The sequence below is a fragment of the Centropristis striata genome, chromosome 12 (assembly GCF_030273125.1).
Source record: "Centropristis striata isolate RG_2023a ecotype Rhode Island chromosome 12, C.striata_1.0, whole genome shotgun sequence".
Taxonomy (NCBI): domain Eukaryota; kingdom Metazoa; phylum Chordata; class Actinopteri; order Perciformes; family Serranidae; genus Centropristis; species Centropristis striata.
The window spans coordinates 19,757,113-19,776,409 of NC_081528.1; the positions used below are offsets into that span (position 1 = coordinate 19,757,113).

At 38.3% G+C, this 19,297-nt stretch overlaps 1 protein-coding gene across 4 annotated transcripts; it reads right to left on the minus strand.

Annotated features, from left to right (window-relative positions):
- Nucleotides 1–437: 437 nt before the first annotated feature.
- smad5 (SMAD family member 5) lies at nucleotides 438–16,098 on the minus strand. 4 transcript variants are annotated; one of them, XM_059346252.1, is made up of 8 exons: nucleotides 14,917–15,050; nucleotides 12,642–12,795; nucleotides 10,277–11,196; nucleotides 8,173–8,475; nucleotides 6,777–6,884; nucleotides 4,135–4,356; nucleotides 3,793–4,049; nucleotides 438–1,560 (listed from the first exon to the last, which is right to left on the minus strand). In XM_059346252.1, exons 3-8 carry the CDS (start codon nucleotides 10,677–10,679, stop codon nucleotides 1,417–1,419), a joined length of 1,437 nt encoding a protein of 478 aa, XP_059202235.1. In that variant the 5' UTR covers nucleotides 10,680–11,196; nucleotides 12,642–12,795; nucleotides 14,917–15,050; the 3' UTR covers nucleotides 438–1,416. The 4 variants fall into 4 exon arrangements, with proteins under 4 accessions (XP_059202235.1, XP_059202234.1, XP_059202236.1 ...); XM_059346251.1 differs by having other exon boundaries at nucleotides 12,642–12,799; XM_059346253.1 differs by lacking the exons at nucleotides 12,642–12,795; nucleotides 14,917–15,050 and adding an exon at nucleotides 15,816–16,098.
- Between the last annotated feature and the right edge of the window lie 3,199 nt (nucleotides 16,099–19,297).

The window sequence follows — 19,297 nt, forward strand, 5'->3', positions numbered from 1 at the left end:
CCAAACATTTTATCTTTTTATAATTTCTTCTAATCAGAATCAATAACCCTCCACACAGCAGGATTATCTAATTTTAATAAACATTGTAAAAGGTCAGTCTGACTTGCAGCCTTATCACATTTATGGCTGAGTTTTCCATTACAGCCAATTAATGTGTTTTTAAACATGTATATGTATTTGAAACAGACTTAATTAATTTCAAGTTATTAAAATTCACTGTTGTCCTTGTTCGCTGTGGTGCTTTTATGGGTTTGCCATGGCAACAATATGCATTTTAAAGCTGCGATCACTGTTTTGATCATACTTTTAACATCTAATACCAGCTATTCAGACAAGTTTAATCACAAGGTAGACCAATATTCAACTGGTGTTACTGTTAACTCACTCAGATTCAACACATTTCCACACGATTGTAAAAGAACAGACAAATGGAAAGATTAAATTGTTACCAAATAACCTGTTTATTTCATTGAGCTAATGAAGTCAATTATCTATCAACATAATGCCTTGGTACCCACGCCAAAATTTAATATGCGTCCACAAAATCCATGAGTGCACAATATTGTTAATACAGTGAGTATGGAAAATACAGTCACTCTTACTTGGACTCGAGAGTACAAACAAGAGTCAGTAATGATAATGTCCATTGTCTGATTATATCATAAATGACTACTTCTATTGCAATAGATGTAACATTCACAATGTTGTTAGCTTATGGCATGTTAAACTTGTTCAGTGATTGATCTCCCATATGAAAACTACCAGGTTGGCATACGTGACCTTCTTAAAAGGCAGTAGCTCAGTGTTCATTTCTAGTAGTAGAGACTATAAAAAGAAAGCATTTGTTATATCTGAGCCTAATGGTAAACATAATCGTGTCTATATCTTAATTGTAAATATCTGACGTTGAGACGACAATGTAAGAAAAGTGTTTCAGTAAAATTCCAATTCATCTGTCGGACATAAGGCAGAGTAGTGAAACTGCTACATTAAAAACTACACATACAGAGAGATAAAAACATTTTGAGAAAACAATAAAAACTTGATGCAAAAAAAAAAATTAACATTTGACAGATTCAAGCTTGACAATGGAGCCCTCGATTGTTGCAGGTGTTGCAGCATTGTCAAGCAGTAGTGTCCATGTCGTTACTGCTCCTTGGGCGTGCCGGCTTCTTTCTTTCTGCAGGTATTTGCTTGTAATTTTTACTCTGTTTCAACAACTCATTCCGGCTGTTGTTGTTGTTGTTGTTGTTGTTGTTGTATCCCCAGAGTTCGATATCCCTTCCCAAAGTTAAGTGTAAACAGTTCAGCCATTAAGACCACCTTAAATTATAAATCACTGAGGGGGGAGAAAAGAAAACCAAAAAAAAAAAAAAAAAAGTAGAAAGGATCTCCCGAGCTCCTACAAGTCCATCATTAGGACACAGAGGAGATTGGGTTGAGAGGGGAACCCATCTGTGTCAGCACCTTGTCCAGCCACTGGAGGGGCCCGTGCAGGTGCACCTCAATCCAGCAGGGGGTGCTGGTGACGTCCTGTCGGTGATACTCAGCTCCCCAGCCCTGTGAGGAGAGGACACACATTTAACAATGATACTGAACAGGGATGGGCGTTTGGATGAAACCTGCCAACTCGATTATCTAGAACGTTAACGATCAATTAATCGCTGCATGCATACATGGGCAAAATAGAGATATATATACAGTACTATGCAAAAGCCTGTTTTGATAATAGACGCTTTTATTATGAAAGGACGAAAAGAGACTTCCTGTCAATTGTAAAACTAATTCAAATGAGATTAAACTGTAAAGATAACATCAAGGAGTTCAATGTTTTAGCTCCTGAAGAGGCATGAGGTTAGTTTTCACACTAATCTTCATATTTAAATGTGTTTTGAGTTTAAATAAGTTTTGGATCAAATTAAACTCAGTAATTCATGCTAGCAAGGTTTGATACAGTAAACTTGTTTTGCTCAAATTAATCCTCGTGTGTTTTATAATTGTTATTGTAACTTATAGTTTCCATACTGTAGTTTTATCCAACTTAATTCTCAGCAGAACTGAACACTCGATCGTGTTTCAGTTCAGTGATACTGATACGCAGTCAAGAGATAAAAATTAAGATAAAAAAATACACAGACCAATTAAAAATTCCATGTGATCAACCAAATTCTTACGGCCATTAATAGATCATTGATTGATTATTCCCATCACTAATATTGATGACGATTCATTTCAGGAACTCTGATGCATGTCTTCCTTTTCTTTTAACAAGAGAACTAATTAGAGCACAGGTGCATTTTGAAGCTTCTCCAGCACCTTACAGCTGAAGTGATTTAGATATTTACATACATAGGAGGTGCTGGGCCACAGTTTAATTTTATTGTAAATTAGTTTTGGCTAAAAAAATTTAAAGAGACAAGATAATTGAGATTAAATGATTATTGTGCAACATTCTTTTGTCATGATGCCCTCGTTTTGTCTTGTGTTAAAAAATCCACCGCACCCTTTACTTTACAGCAGTGCACCGTCACCCGTTTATGCGAGTTACTGACTGGAGCATGGCAGTGCACTACATCATATTGGAACAAATGCATTTTTATATTTTATATATTGAATATTTATGATCAGTAGTTTTCAGTATGTGGTGGAAGTGCACTAATGTCACAACACAGTTGATTTTATTTATTTTGATCTATTTTCTTTTAATTTCATGTTTATTATTTAAATGTGTACATATTTATATTTTATTTACTTCACTTCTTAATCCTTTTTTACAATCTGACATTGTTTTTTCAGCTGAAGCTCAAGAAAATCCACTGTTAAAAAGATTTTTTGCTAAAGTTAAATAAATACATAATGTTTCAAAAAGTTAAATTGCGAGCACAATATTGTCCAAAATAATTGTGATCACGATCTTTGTCAAAGTTGAGCAGCCCTACAGTTTATACAGCAGGGTTAGTCATCCACCACTGAGCCTGACATTGTGATTGATTGTCCTATAAAAAAAACAAAATTATGTTTTGTGTCAGCATGCCACAGAAGGATGACAAATTAAAACAGAACACACACAGGGATTGTGGGACAGAGTGGTTCAAATTCTGGAAGAGATTCTTTCTTACAGGATACCCAGGGACCCCCGGATCATGTACCTGGGCTTGACTCGAGACAGTACTATTCAAAAGAAGGACTTGTACCTCTTCAAAATACTGATCCTGGCATGTAAAAAGGCCAGGAAAATATTATATATTATATATATTATATATATATAATATATATAATTAATTTAAATATATCAAATATATCAAACTCTTTTTGATAATTTAAATATATATATATATATATATATATATATATATATATATATATATATATATATATATATATATATATATATATATATATATATATATATATATATATGGACACTGGACCACCGGTGGATTAAATGGACTGTGTACACAAAAAAAAGTTGGGTCAATTACTCAGTAGACCGAATGGACAATGATAAAAGCTGCATCAACAATGGTGTGCCCAACCCATATCCTTTTTATTTATTTTTAATTTCTTTTAAGTTTACTTTATATTACTTTACTTTCTTCATACCTTTCCTAGTTGTCTTTTTGGATATTTGTATGGTTGTCAATAAGTAAAATGCCAAATAGAAAAAATAAAAAAACACTTTTCAAACACCACATTAAAATCTAAGCATTAAAGGGATTTCCAGCCCCTGTAGGAAGTAAGCCCAACGTATGATTACGCCTCCAGTCTTCTACATAGTTCCAAAGGCCTTACCTTGACAAAGCTCATCCTAATGGTACACATCTTGGTTAGCTCATAAACGGCCTCGAAGCCGTGGTTGACCGACTGAGCCAGAAGCTGAGCAAACTCCTGGTTGTTGAAAATCTTGAGGCTACATCCACTGGGGATCTTGCAGACAGTGGTGGGGTGGAAGCCGTGGTGGTAATTACAGTTACGGCTCTGGACAAAAATGCTGGTGTCGCTGAGGCACTCTGCATACACCTCTCCTCCCACATAGTACAGGTGCACTCCTGGTGAACAGAGACAGACGGTCAGCTCATTCAAACACACAGCAAAACGTACAGCTCCTGTGCTGCGTGTGACAGTCAGTGGTACCTTTGCCGATGTGTCTGCGGGTGTTCTCGATGGTCGAGTTGCGGTTGACGTTGGACAGCAGTCCGAGGCAGAAGCGGTTCTTGTTGTTTGAAGGGTCGGTGAAGCCGTCCACCAGCACACTGGTTGACGAGGCGTGGTAGGCCTCACCTACTCGATTGTTGAGTTCGTAGTAGACAATGGAGCACCAGTGGCTCGGCTCCTCATACTCCACTGGTTGCACATCTGGGAAATTGCACAACAAATCAAATGAAAAAAAGTGAAAAACTTAGCTGATGAATTTAAATGCAAAAAACTTCTAGAGGACATAGGACATATTGATTAAGAAGCAACAGCCTAGTGTCATCAATTGGTAGATGAATAATACCTCAATCTTTAAAGCCATTTCACATCACTAGGCCTCGGCGATATAGTGAAATAAAAAAACATCAATATATTTTTTAATGTGATATGGAATTAGACCATATCGCATATATTAACAGTTCAAATTTGCGCACATTTACATAAAAACACTTATGATTAGGACTAGGATTAGTGTTGATTAAAAAACAACAACTATGTAATGAGAAAATATTAAGCAGTGAAATTTCTTTTTGTTTAAGATTTTTTTTTTTTAAATGTGCACTTTATGGAGCTTTGATTTAAAATTATAAAAATGGTACTCCTGCTGTTATACAGTATTTATGTTCACATAAATAAAAAGTTTCAATAAAACAACTTGTGACACGTCATATTTGACTTTGACCAACAATGCTCTCACTTTGCGTGAAAAATATCGGGATATATATATCATATATCGATATTCAGCCTAAATATACCGGGATATGACTTTTGGCCAATATCGCCCAGCCCTAGTCATCACTATGTATTACAACATTAGAATCTCAGAGCAAGCTCCAGATGTCAGGAGACGTAGTAGGTAGTGGGTAACAACTAATATACCTAAACCATGCTCTTTTCTCAAACCTTACAAAGCAGTTTTGTTTGAATTCACAACATTAACATGCACTTGAAACTGTGACCGTGTGTCCATATGTGTCGGGTTGGGAATGAGAACGGGGCGTTAAATAACATGCCAAATGTCCTTAAAAGTGGTGTTCTATTCATACAGCACATGACATCATATTGGATGCATTATTAAAATAAATATATTTTTAGTAACAGAGACAATAGAAATGTGTTCCTGCTCCACAAAAACTGAAATCCCTGACAGTTTAAACAAAACTGTACATAAAATCATGAAGTATTCAACCAGATTAACTTATTATACTATCTAACTAACTATTAACAATTATTGAGACAGTTCCCATATTTCTTATTAAATCCCGTAACTATATTTCATGTAGATTACACAGTCAGACGTCTAAACTGCTTTGAAAAAGTAAGCTTATGTAAATAGCACAGTTCAGCAACAAGGAAACTGAAAGTACTTGTGAAATGTTATTGTTGGATAAATAATGACAATTACAACAATGAATATGTAATCAGACCTAGCGAATAATTATTATTTCAGTTTTCAATTGAATATATGTCAAAGGATTAACAGATTATTGCACTCCGTTTTATTTATGTTCTAGACAACTCCACTGGGGTTGTAAAGTCCTAAGATTAGGAGCAAAAATGTGATGAGGATACTCTTTCTTGCAAACGTTTACATATAGAAGTAACATCAAGACAAAAGCACACCCGACTCTCTCACTCACTCCACTGCAGTGTGGCAGCAGAAGACTGCAGCACAAGAAAACTAAAATACGGCAACAAAAAAACAGCTCCTGGCTTTACTTTGCAGCAGTGCATCATCGTGGGTTTTGCCCAGCAGTCATTTGCACGGACAAATACAACCCCAATAGCAAAAAAAGTTGGGACACGGTGTAAAACATAAATAAAAACAGAACGCATCAAATTCAGAAGGAGTCATTTTTGCAACTAGAAAAGATAAAGTTTACACTAAGAGGATCTAGTGATCTTTTTGGATCTTTTTGTTAAATGGCAATCTTTAGTCTCACACTTTAATGATTTAACCGTTCTTCCTCCTGACTGATCTTTTTTTTCTCCTTTTGTTTTTAATCTCCTGTTTCCCTTATTTTTAAATGTATTTTTAAATTCTTTATTTATTTTATTAACAATATCATTTTCTCTCTCTAATTTTCTCTATTACTTTTTGTCTATTAATGTACTCTTTTTGATGTTTGTTGTTTTTTGGTTATTCCGAGTTCTGGTTATTAGTTCTCAGGGGTGGGGGAGGGGCACAAAAAATGTGGGGGGAAAAACAGTGAACTGTATATCAAGCGCTGTGTTTGCGTATTCATGCTTCTCACAAATAAAAATACAAATAAAAATTGTTGAAAAAACTAATTTAAAAAATATAGAATGAGTGTATATGTTTACAAAAAGTTTCCAAATTTAAACATTAATTATCTTGTCTAAGTATTTAATGTAACTGCATGTCTGTTGCAAAGAATTTGCAGATAATAGTCAGCGTCTCCACTTTTTGGAAACAGGGTTTATGTTGAGATGGGGTGGAACATTTTTGCAGGCTAATCATGCTTCAAGCATCCTATACACAAAGTGTACTTCCACGTTGGTTATTCCATTTTTCTTTTTACTGATTTATAATTATCAATGTAAACGTGTGCACTTCTCACCTCCTCTGGCCATGTTGGGTGGCACCAGGCTGCTGCTTGTTTCCATGGACTGACTCTCCTGGCCCAGCTGCTCGTCAGGGGGCATGTAGGCTGGGGGTGGGGTGTCAGCTGGGACATTAAGAGAGCAGTTAGTGAGGATGAGACCAGTTGTTTCTGCTGACACACACACACACACACACACACACACACACACACACACACACACACACACACACACACACACACACACACACACACACACACACACACACACACACACACACACACACACACACACACACACACACACACACACACACACACACACACACACACACACACACACACACACACACACACACACACACACACACACACACACACACACCTCCCTAGACTCGGACAATCATCACAGGATCTGTACCCCGGAAACGGTGTCGGATTTCACATATCCCTCACTTGCTAAGCCACATGCTAACCCATTCCCGACAGAGATGCAACATGAGCTTTCAGGGCCCATAGTGAGGCACAGAGGGGAAAAAACAATGCCGTAAACCTCCACTTAGATGACAGTGAGGAAAGTTTGATGATTATGATGCTTGGGAGTGGAGACAATAACCATCAGGGATTTTCAGCACAAATAGAGCTCAAATCCGAAAATCCTAAATTGCCATGAAAACCTTTTTCTGCCTGACTGCCTGCAGCTACCGGATGTGTCAGCAGATCTGGAGTGGAGCAGAATAGAGTCACCAGACACACACAGGGCAGTGGTAACATCCATTGAAACACAAGTACAATCTGAAAAGGTATCCCTCCAATAAAACATGACCATTGAACATGGCAGAAAGGAATGTCTCAGTTGAGTGATATTTCTTGCTGTTAGATGAACGTGTTGTGTCTCTGGTCAGTAACAATGAGACAGAAAGGCTACCGGGTCCACTGAGTTAGCAGCCAGCAGCACTGGCTCTGGTAGACACTGCTTAGTTGGCATTTCCTTTGTTTTCATTTAGGGGTGTAGCTTGATTTGGATGAATATAATCACTTGACCTGGTTAGAGTACTGTTAAAAACAGTTTTCATTGCCTAGTGACAGTGTATAATGCATGGGTTTTCTTAATCTTTGTATTATGAATTATAAAGACTTAACAGTACCATATTCTAGTACAACAATGATTCATTAAGTTGATGCCATTTTTAAATGGCACAAACTAAAAAGGAATTTACTTGGAATTCACTAAACTGTAAACAACACAATGAAATGTTCCCTTACATTACACAACAGAAAAGGTGAAATCACCAGAGACTGTTGTTTATTAAAAGTTAGCCACTTGTTGGCTACTTGACAGCAACACAACCTAGAAAAACACAATGGCTTGGCATGTTTCCCAGGGTCAGGTACATGAGTATATTTGGCTTACCTGGGAGCTGGAATGGACTGGAAGGCCCCGAGCTGGCAGGAGAGTTTGGATAAGTACCACTGCTGGCTGGAGAAGGGGGATACGGAGAGTTGGGAGAGATTGGAAAAGAACCACCGCCGCCACCTCCTCCACCACCACTGCCGCTGCTGCTGCCGCCCCCGCTGTGCGGCTGCTGGAAGGACTCTGGAAAGGTGGCGTTCAGGGGCATGTGCGGCTCGTTGTGGGTGAGGTTGCGGAACTGTACCAGTAAGCTGTGCTGTGGGTTGAACTCGCTGTGCCGCGGTACCAGGACAGGAGGGAGCACTGGATGATGGGGCAAAGAGGAGCGGAAAATTAGTTGGCTGTTAATGATGTTAATGAATAAAGCACAAAGAAAGGGCAAGGAAGGTGTTTTCTTTTCATTTCAAAACAGGAGTGGATAATTATATGTAAGCAGCTCATGTCTACCACACACATCTTTAACTATAAAACCTGTTTGAAGTTTGGCTTTTATTGTGCTTAAATGCATTCCCTTGTAAATAATGCATCCTTTCCATTACTGCAACCCAAGGAAAGAGAAGCCCTTGATGGGCATGCTCTTAGAAAAGTAGCTGTGCTGCACACCCATGTAACACTAATACACTGAAACTATAAAGGTTTGACCCAAATATTGGACTTTTTGGGATATTTATTTGTTAAGTATTCTATTTGATATACTGCCTTTGGTTTATTAATTTTTTGGGGGTAAATGTAGGCTTTCAATAACATAGATTTTGTCAGCACATTGTTCTTTGAAATATAGTTTTTTAAATTACATTTTTATTATGACAAAAAAAGTCATAAATATATATATATATATATATATAAATAAATAAATAAAAAGATAATTCCTTAAAATTTAATTTTACTTTCATCAAAGTTTTATTAGGGCTGAAGGATTTGGGACAAAAATTCTAATTATGATTATCAAAGTTTATAGTAAACTATTTGCCAGCCAGAACATCCCTGCAGCACCACAAAACTTCGTTTAGAATAGACTTCAAACACATATTTTCCCGTTGGTAAATATTGTGCCTCCTGTGATTTGTCCATATTGCAATTTTGATCAAATTTAGATTAATTGTTCTGGCCAAATTTTGAAGCAGTTTTTACGCACAGCCAATATCAGTAGCAGTTCTTTGTTTGCTTAAACACAAAATACAATCCCAACCTACTGGAAAACACCAACAATTCTGCATTTGTCTAAATCCCCTTTTGACCTTGGTGAAGATACAACCACAGAGGTCGTCATCCACATTTATTTTCACTTTCAACTTCGTCAGGAGGAGAAAGTACGTTTCCCCCAGCCTTTATTATCATCTCCTAAGTGACTTTAAGCGTCACGGCTTCAAGGCTGTCCCTCTGAACTGCGCAGTGAGCTTTGCTTTAAATGATATGACGTGCCGTCTCTCCTGACTGACATGTGATCCACATCCTTGAACTGGTCAATACAGACATGGCAATCCCAAGCCAGCCTAATGTCAGAGAGGCTGTCCCCTCAGGGTCATCTGTGAGCGTATGCCATGCAGTGTGCGAGTGACAGGAAGAGATGGGGGGAGAAAAGGGGTAGTGATGAGAAAGTGCTGGGACTTTAGTCTGAGTGGTTTATGCATTTAGTAAGCCACTCTCTGATGCCACACCCCATCTGGAGTGCCTGAGGCATATAATCTAATAAGACTCCAAAAGAGCTAGTGATATTGATTTTCTGTGAAATGGAGGGGGTGGGTGGAACAGGCCTGTGTGATGACAGCCTCCTGACCTCTGTGGATTTGTTTACCAGCTCCACAGTTTACTCAGAGCTCAAGCTCAGGGATGTGCACAGATCCACACTGGTCTAATCTGGCTCATATTGTGCATTGCAAATAAATAGACTTGGTAATGACTGTGCCCTATTGAAATCCTGGTTTTAAATTTAGAAAGACAAGGTGAACAGGAAGACTTGTGCCATTAAAATTCCATATTAAGAGATGATAATTTAAATATTTTTTGTTGGACAAACAAAGTAGTTATGAGGATATGTTAACTTTCTAGGATAAAAAAATAACCTGACTTGACTACCCAATTGGCAGAGGGCGTGGGTACCTACCAGGACTCTCCACTCGTTTGTAGTGATATGGGTTGATGCAGACCTCCTTCTGTTTGGAGCCAAACGGGTACTCGCACAGCTCCAGGGGCTTGAGCTCGTGGTGGGACTGGAGGTCTGGCCAGCGCCACACTCTGCAGTAGATTACATGAGGCAGACCTTTCCTGTGGGAAACCTGTAGCCGGCCGTCCAGTGATCTTGGAATGGTAACACACTTGCTGGGCTGCCCGGGGCAACTCAGAGCTTTCTCCAGGTCCTCCATTGCACCCTTCTTCTTCTTCAGCTTTTTCACCAGTGCATCCACTGCCTTTTCCGCCCATTTCTCCTCCTCGTCTCCCTGCTTCCAGCCGAGCAGGCGTTTGACTGCTGGGCTCGTGAAGGAGAAGAGACTGGACATGGAGGTCATGCTGGATGCTGCAGTGTAGAGAAAAGGGAGGTCTCCTGTGGTGGCTGCTCACTCCAGGGGGACCAAAGGGGTCTACAACTCCCCTGCTGATGATCTCCAACTAGTGAGTAGCCTAAAACGGTGCTGGAACGTGTGTGTGTGTCTGAAAGTATGAGAGGCCAACAGAGATGAGGGGTGGGGTAGGGGAGAGGAGGCTTTAGCCTTGTCTGACCAAGGACAGGAAGTAGGGGAGGGAGGGGAGTCAGCAAGCAGGACGCAGCTGCTGCTGCTCAGGAAGGGCCCTGCAGCAAGCTGTCCGGAGCTGGGTCACCACCACTGATGGAGGGAGGGGGTGCAGGCTGCAGGAGCTGAGATCAGGACCTCTGTCGAACTGACACGCTGCAGCAGGACTCACCGGTGCAAGATGACAGGCTAAGAAAGAAGGAAGGCACTGCTTCTCAACAACAACAACAACTCCCAGCTCCTCTGTGGAATGACTCCTCCAACCAGTGCACAATCAGTGTTTTACTCCAGTCTTCTGCAAAAACAGAAAAAGCAGATACAAAGATCAGCCACTCACACATTTGTCTGAAATTATGTCAAAAGCAAACAGCCTAACATTTCTAAATAATATCACAATTAAAGTAGAAGGGAACCCAGAGTGTAGAGCTCCACCAAGGACATGTTCCATCTCGCAAGGTTAGCAAAAGTGATAAATTATTTGTGTATCCACACTGATTCGGACCCACTCCTCCATTGGTTCTTCTCTGACCCTTCTACCAAGTTTCATGAAAATAGGGACAGTAGTTTTTCTGTGCTGACAAACAGACAAACAAGCCGGACTGAAAACATAACGTTCTCGGCGGAGTACAATTTATTTTAAAAATCAAATTACAAATCAAATCTGAATTTGAGCAAAGCATGTGACAAACGGAATGATCAAAAAGCCTTTTGACCCATTTTTGAACCGACACATCATTTCCATAGAGACGTGTTGCTGAAACTTGGATGACGCAATAACCTGATAGGTAAAGGCATGTAGAACCTGAAGACATGTCATACATATGAGAAGCCAAACAAAAGTAGAAACACTCCTACAGACAAATAAAAATTTACCAATTCATAAAATTTTGCATATGAATATTTTTCAAAAGCTATAATGACCAGAATCTATTTTTTGGTCAGCTAAGTTCATATACTAGATATTTTTTAACTATGTTCAAAGTGGGTAAAATGTGGGCTAGTGTGGGCTTATTAAATCTAAATTTACTCACGTGTGTTTTTTTTATTGTAATTTTTCACTCAGAAAGACAGTGGACAGCACCTGTTACATTAAAAGTACAGCTGTAGATCTGACCTTAAATACATTTAAACTTGAATTGAAAATAAATAAAATACTTAGATATTACTGATATAATATGATATAGGTCAAAGGTACCTATCAACCATTCCTGCATTGCACAACCACGAGTCACATGCACACAAACAAAACAATACTAAACCACCACCTTAAAAATGAAAGTACTATTGCTTCAGGATCTCTACAATGATTGCCTCAACATACTTCTACTTGCACCTACTAATGTAGATATGCTGACTGTTTCAACCATCTCTCTGATGGTTGAAACACACGCACAACTACACTGATGAAAAGCTGTGATATCTGACACGTCTGCCCATATCATGCAGCCCCAGCAAGCAGACAGTCAAACACATGTAGCCTGCAGCAGCAGCAGCTGTTTGGGGGCTTGTGAAAATGGCCTTAGTCAAAAAGGATGTGACCACAAAGAGCTGCTTCCTCCCTCATCCCATCTCTGCCCAGATCCCTCCCTTCCAGCACACAGCTGTCCAACAGCACTGCACCCACTTCCACTACTCATTGTTCTACATTCACATGAAAGCGGAGGGAAACCCTGCAGAACTAGAACATGTAGGAGGCACACACAACAAAATGATCAGCCTCTAAGTTTTCCTGACGCTCACCAGACAATGTTCCAGCAGCTGTTTCCACACAGTCTGATCAGTCAGAGATCTGGATGCAGCTAGTCCTCTTTTAGACTCAGCAGTGATTCATCAGTTCATTGTAAAAGGGTGAGCAATGCCAAATAACACATTTCAACAGAAGGACATGTCCAATCTTCCTGAAACGAGCAGAAACACTTTGTTTAACAGACATGTCATAGCTTTAACCTGCCTGAATGGACAAAGTAAAAGCTGATTTGCATCTGAATGACTAAACCTTCAGATAAAGCTGATCGTCTCTTCAAACTGATAACACCGATAGCTCTTTGTGTTTTCACCATCAAAGGCATCAAAAGGCTGAAAATCAAATCATTGTGGATCGATTATACTTTCACAAAGCCACACTTTTAATGAGTCTCTTGATTTAATGATTATGATCCAAACAAACTGTAACCATGATTAAAGATGGTTCCTGGTCTGTAACAAAAATCATCAGTCATTCATCCTAAGAAATCCTGAGCATATAGGTGATCAGTTACATTAAGTATGACCCAAATGTGTTTTCCATGCACAGAGTTCATACTTTAACAATCTAAGGCACATAATACTTTTAACTAGTGTAGTTCTGGGAGATACCAGTCCTATATGTGAAAACACTGGTATTTGTGTCTTCTATAGGAAGTGTATAAGCACTGTTTTTAATATGCCACATTTTACTGCCATTATTTATTAGATGCTTTTTATATTGAATTTGCATGAGCACTTTTTTAAATATTAGGTGCCTTTTACACTGTATGTTTTTTTTATGTACTGTATGTGATTGTATGTCTATTTGGACGTTGGAGTGTGCAATAAAGTTTTAATTGATTAACTAAAGACAACATGCCAGGAGACCGTTTGAAAACAACGGGATAAAATTCATACTAATAATCAATACTCATCGGAGGGCCTTTCCAAAAGCCAGACCACTTGCTAAACAACAGAAAATATCCAATATCGCAGTTATATTGAACTACATAAATGGTTGTTTATCACAGCCTGGTCTCCTCAGAGTTTAACTAAGAAGTAATGCAGTCAATCACCTCAACAATAGTTTGCATTGCTGTGTAAAATCTGCCTGAAATGCTTGACAAGTGTGAGGTAGACCAGGGAACAGACAATTTGCAAGAACGACCCGGTGAGCAGTGATCACCCCCCACCCAGAGACACAGAGAAAAGAGACTCACAAACCTCTAGCGTTACACTAATCCCCAAACAGTAGTAAAAATAGCTTTTAGTGCTGCTCTGATTAACCCTCTGGAGTCTCCAAAAGTGCCAAAGCATGACTTCTTCATCACATTCAGACTAGAAAACAAAGCAGCATGGAGCCCTACTGTAAATTTACCTCGAAAGTTCCGACTGTAAACTCCATGAGGCCAGTTTCAGTTTGATGATGATATACCAAGTAAAACTGGGGACAAGCTCAAATATATTTTGTATTTGTATGTTATATTTCCAACCTTTGTTCACATTTGCAATATTTAAAATTCTTTATTGAGCATGATAGTGTTTTGAAAGTTAAAAAAAGATTCAAAATCACATTTTATGTTGGACTAAAGGACTAAAAAAAGACACAAAATGACCACAAAAAGATACAAAATGACCACAAGACACAAAATGACTATAAAGAAATAAAATGACCAAAAAAGACACAAATGACTAAAAAGACAAAGACACAAAATGACTAAAAAAGACAAAATAACAAAAAAAAAAAAAAAAAGACACAAAATGACTTACAAAGACACGAAAAGACATGAAAAGGATTAAAAAATGGACAAAATAGCCCTATAAGACTCCATAGAGTTAACCAGGGAAACACACACAGTCATAGTATAATAGATCATGTCAGTGGCATTAGCCAGCCCTGCTATGTAGCAGGCTAATGCAAGTAACCTCGAGAATTTGCTAACTAGCTTAGCTTAACTTGTTTAGCTTAAACTTTTACAGTCCTCGTAACAACTACCACTGTGTACTCCAACAGTCTACCGTCTCAGGGCGCCGTTTCCTCTTTACAATGTGACTTTAGGAGCCATAGTTTCCTACCTCTCCACGGCTAGCCACAGTTCCTTCACCCTTCCTCCTCTTCCTCCATTCCTGAAACTTTTTGAACTTCTCTCAACTGAAGCTAAGCTAATGCTAGCTGCTAGCCCAGCCCTCCGAGGGAAAGTGGCGAGCCTCTGCCCTGCTGATGTCGCTCACCGGAGTTCACTTACACTCCTTTTTAACCAAACAATCCAATAAACGATCACTTACGTACCTTCTAACAGCGCACACAGGCCATGACAATGTTAGGTTTAGGCGGTGGTTGCTACTCTCTTAAAGATTTCTCTGTTTTCCACCGTTTCTTCCCTCCGTCTCCCCGAGCCATGTCTCCAGGTCCTGGACACTAGTAGACTGGAGAGGCGGAGTGCATATCCCTCCGCCTTACTCACAAACTAGTGCTCACTTTGGTGTTACAGCTGAGGATAGGCACACTCCTCTTGCCTTAACCCTTTGGAGTCTTAGGCTATTTTGTCAGTTCTTGAATACTTTTCATTCTGCCACTTAAAAAGTGTTTGTATCATTTTTTTCAGCACCGCATCTATTTGATCTGATGAATATTTTTTCACTTTGACTTACTGGATCAACATTTAGAACCCATGCTCAGTAAGTATTTTAAATGTTGCATATATATATATATATATAGATCTAGATCTATATTTGACCTTATCATCTGCTTTACTTGGCCTATCATCATCAAACAAAAACTGGCAGAGTTTGAAGCCAGAACTTTAGAGGGAACTCCATGTCAGGGCTTGAAGTTTCTTCGTTATTATGCCATGACATAATGAAGAAGTAACGTGTCAGTGCTTTTGTGGACTCCAAAGCGTTAAACGCACAACCCTAACATAAACTACAACACCTCTGTAGTTTTTCAACTCTCTTTAAAATGCACTAAATGCAATCGTTAGCCTTTCCCAAACCGTAATCCGCCGTGCTTGCGCAGAGATAAGGGAATGCTGCGATTTAACAAACTTTTCCCCCTTGACAGTTATTTCTCAGTCATAAACGTCAAACGTAACAACCAGCAGCTGAACCTGAAAGGAAATCAACACCAATACGTGTCTTTTTTAAACTCGTCTGTGATGTTTTAGTGTGTGAAGTTGTGATTCTTACGGTGGTCGTGCTGCGGCTCTGGGACGTCTCACAAGTTGCTGGCTCCACTCAGTCTGGAGCTCTGCGGTTTGTTGTGTATTGTTGTCCTTTGTAGTCGCCTGTTCCACGATTCACCAGTCCCCCGCGTTATTAATTCACTTAACTTTAATTAAACAGACTCAAATGTACTATTCCACACCCATTTCCGCAGACGCACCGCTACTCTTGGGAAGGATAGTGTTGGGAGTGCAGATTCTTCATTCAGTCTTCAGATCCCAAATGAAATGCAGTGTCCATGTTCAGCCACTAGTGGGCGACACACACCCAGATCTGAACTGTTGGGGGTACATACACCATCTCCAGAACTCGATTCGCCTCTGCCTTGTATATGTAACATTTGTGATTAAGTGGCTAAACCAGACTTCCATTAAAAGTATCTCAAATTTTAGCAAAGGGAATTTCCTGCTTTGGCACCCTAGTTGTCAGCGTTGTCCCTCTCTATCCTCCCTCCCTCTCCCCCTTCAACCTCTATTTACTCTGTTGATCTGTCCTGTACAACAACATCTATTGACGTCTGTCCGTCCTGGGAGATAGATCCCTCCTCTGTCTCTCCCTGAGGTTTCTTCTTGGTTTTCTCCTGTTAAAAGGGTTTTTTGAGGAGTATTTCCCTGGCCGCTGTGAGGGTTTAAGGACAGAGGGTGTCCTACCATGTACAGTCTGTAAAGCCCTTTCAGGCAAATCTGTGATTTGTGATTTTGGGCTATATAAATAAAATGGGATTGGTCTATGTCCCCCAAGTCCTATGTTCCCCTCTTTGTATGACACTGGGGAACATAGGACCCTTTTCCAACCCTATGTTCCCGGTATGTATTGCTACAGGCAATACATACGGGGCGGGGAACATAGCAACATAGGAATGACCCCAATAAAATTGACTTGACTTTTTTGGTTGATGTTAAAGGTAATTTATTCTAATAAATTATCACTTGAGTTTGTGCGATGCATGCACTCAAATTTTCTGCAACATTCAACATTTTCTACTTGCCTATTCATTAGAGGGAATCACCAAAGGCCCCACGATACGATCTAATTATTGAGTCATTGAGATTAAGATTAAAATTAAGATTAAGATTTCCTTTATTAGTCCCACAATGGGGAAAAATTCCAGAGTTAGAGCAGCAAAGTGGATAGCAAAATAACAATAAATAGAACACAGCAGTATGAACTAGAAATAAAAGAATGGTATTAGCAAATAAACAAGTAAAAAAAAACAAAAAAAACAATACGATATTATTGTGATTTTCAGCATTTTGCGATATGGTGAGTATTGCGATACAATATATTGAGATTTAACTGTATTTTGTGTCCACAAAATTAAAGTCAATCAAAAATTGTTTTGTCAAATAAGAGAAAATTCTCAGTCTGTTCATCTCACTTCAGTCTTTTTATTTCTCCACAATGAGAGTCAAAGCCACAGACTGACCAACAAAGTATTCAGTCAAACTGAACTGAACTGATATCAAACATGTATGGACGACAACAACTGCAGCATTTTATCAAACTTTCAAAAACTTTAAGCTTCACTGCCATCAATATTTTTGAATGAAACATAAAAAAACAGAACTTTGCAGCATTATTTCGACAACTTCCCCCAGCCTATGAATTCCTTAGATCTTCTAGTATCATATGATACCAGTATCTCCAGTATATTGCTAAAAGTGAGCCTGCTACGGCCTCAATATCATATATAAATATGGATATTTGGGGGGCATGAATCAATATAACATGCTGTATCGATTTTCCCCCACCTCTACTCTTCATGCAATTTATAAACTTTTCAAAACTTGGTATTTTATCTTTATTCTCACAACTTCCGATGCTTTTCAAACCTGTGAAGAAGCCTTTGCGAGTTAATTTTTCACCATGCAGATGTTGTACTTAAAATGTGCATCAACTGACATGAGCTCATGATGACACAGTGTGGAGTCATCAGACTGTGTGTCATATTTATGATATCAATTCTTACAGGAAAACTACTAAAGATGACTCAGCTATCAGTTTATTTTGAAGTTGGATTCACCACCCACAGTGAACCTGTTGTAACTAATCAGCAGAATATTTATTCCTATAAGAGGTTTCTTCAGTGGTGATGGTTTGATCCAGATGTGACAAAGAGGCACTTGATTTTCTTTTCAAGCTCAAAAATATCTTTTCTATCACAGTAGCCTCTGATAATAAACAGAAATATTTAAATACCAGGAAGAATTGACACAACAGGAGGTTGTTGCCAAGGTTATAATAGTTTTGGATTTTTTATTAGTTTTAGTTTTAATTTTGTTGTGAAATTTTGTTTTGAAATTCAGTTTGTTTTAATTAGCCTTTAGGTCTTTAGAGTGAGTTCACTAGTTTTTATTAGTTTTTGAAAACACTTAGTTTTAGTTTAGTTTTTATTAGTTTTAGTTTGTTTGTAATGGGGTATTTGTTGGGTGCAAGATTCAAAAAGGTCACGATAAATGTTGCCTTTATTTCCTTTTATTATTATTATAATTATTTAAAAACCATCTGTCAATTTCTTACACACTGCCTGTGTACTGGATCTAATGTCTAATTGCAATTTTCAACTTTACTTTTAAGCTTCGTCACGGCAGTGTTAGAAGAAGTATTCAGATCTCTTACTTCAGTAAAAGTACTAATACCACACTGTGAAATTACTACACTACAAGTAAAAGTCCTGCATTCAAAACTTACTGAAGTAAAAATACAAAAGTATCAGCATCAAAATGCACTTAAAGTATCAAAAGTAAAAATACTTGTTATGCAGAATGGACCCACTCAGATTGCTTTATATATTCTAAATATATTATTACATTATTTGTATTGATTCATTTATGTAAGCAGTGTTTTAATTGTGTAAAGATGGGGCCCATTTTAACCATTAAATATACTTTTACTAAACATTTATACATTTAATATTAATTTAAAAAAAAGTCTATTCACTTTAAATTGATCATGTTTTTCATGTTAAATCTCAACCTGAAAAGTAACTAAAGCTGTCAGCTAAATGTAGTGGAGTAAAAAGTTCAATATTTGCCTCCAAATGTAGTGAAGTAGAAATATAAAGTTACATAAAATGGAAATACTCAAATAAACTACAAGTACCTGAAATTGTACTTAAGTACAGTATTGAGTAAATGTACATCACTGCTGATAACACACATTACACTGTTGCATTAACCATCATTGCTTCTTCCTAAAGTGCGTCACTTACTGTAACCATGATGAGTCATCTATCAATATGAGTTATCACATTTTTCTCCAGGTCGTTGCATTATTGCAGTATTAAAGTGGCCCTGATGAAGTAATAACTACATTGTTCATACGTTATATGACATTTTATTATCAGACAAATTTGGTCGGTTTGACTGTTTTCAACTTTGTCATTTTTGATTCAAAGCCATCAGAGTGGTGTTTCCTCCCTGCACCCCACAGGTCCCCATGGTTTG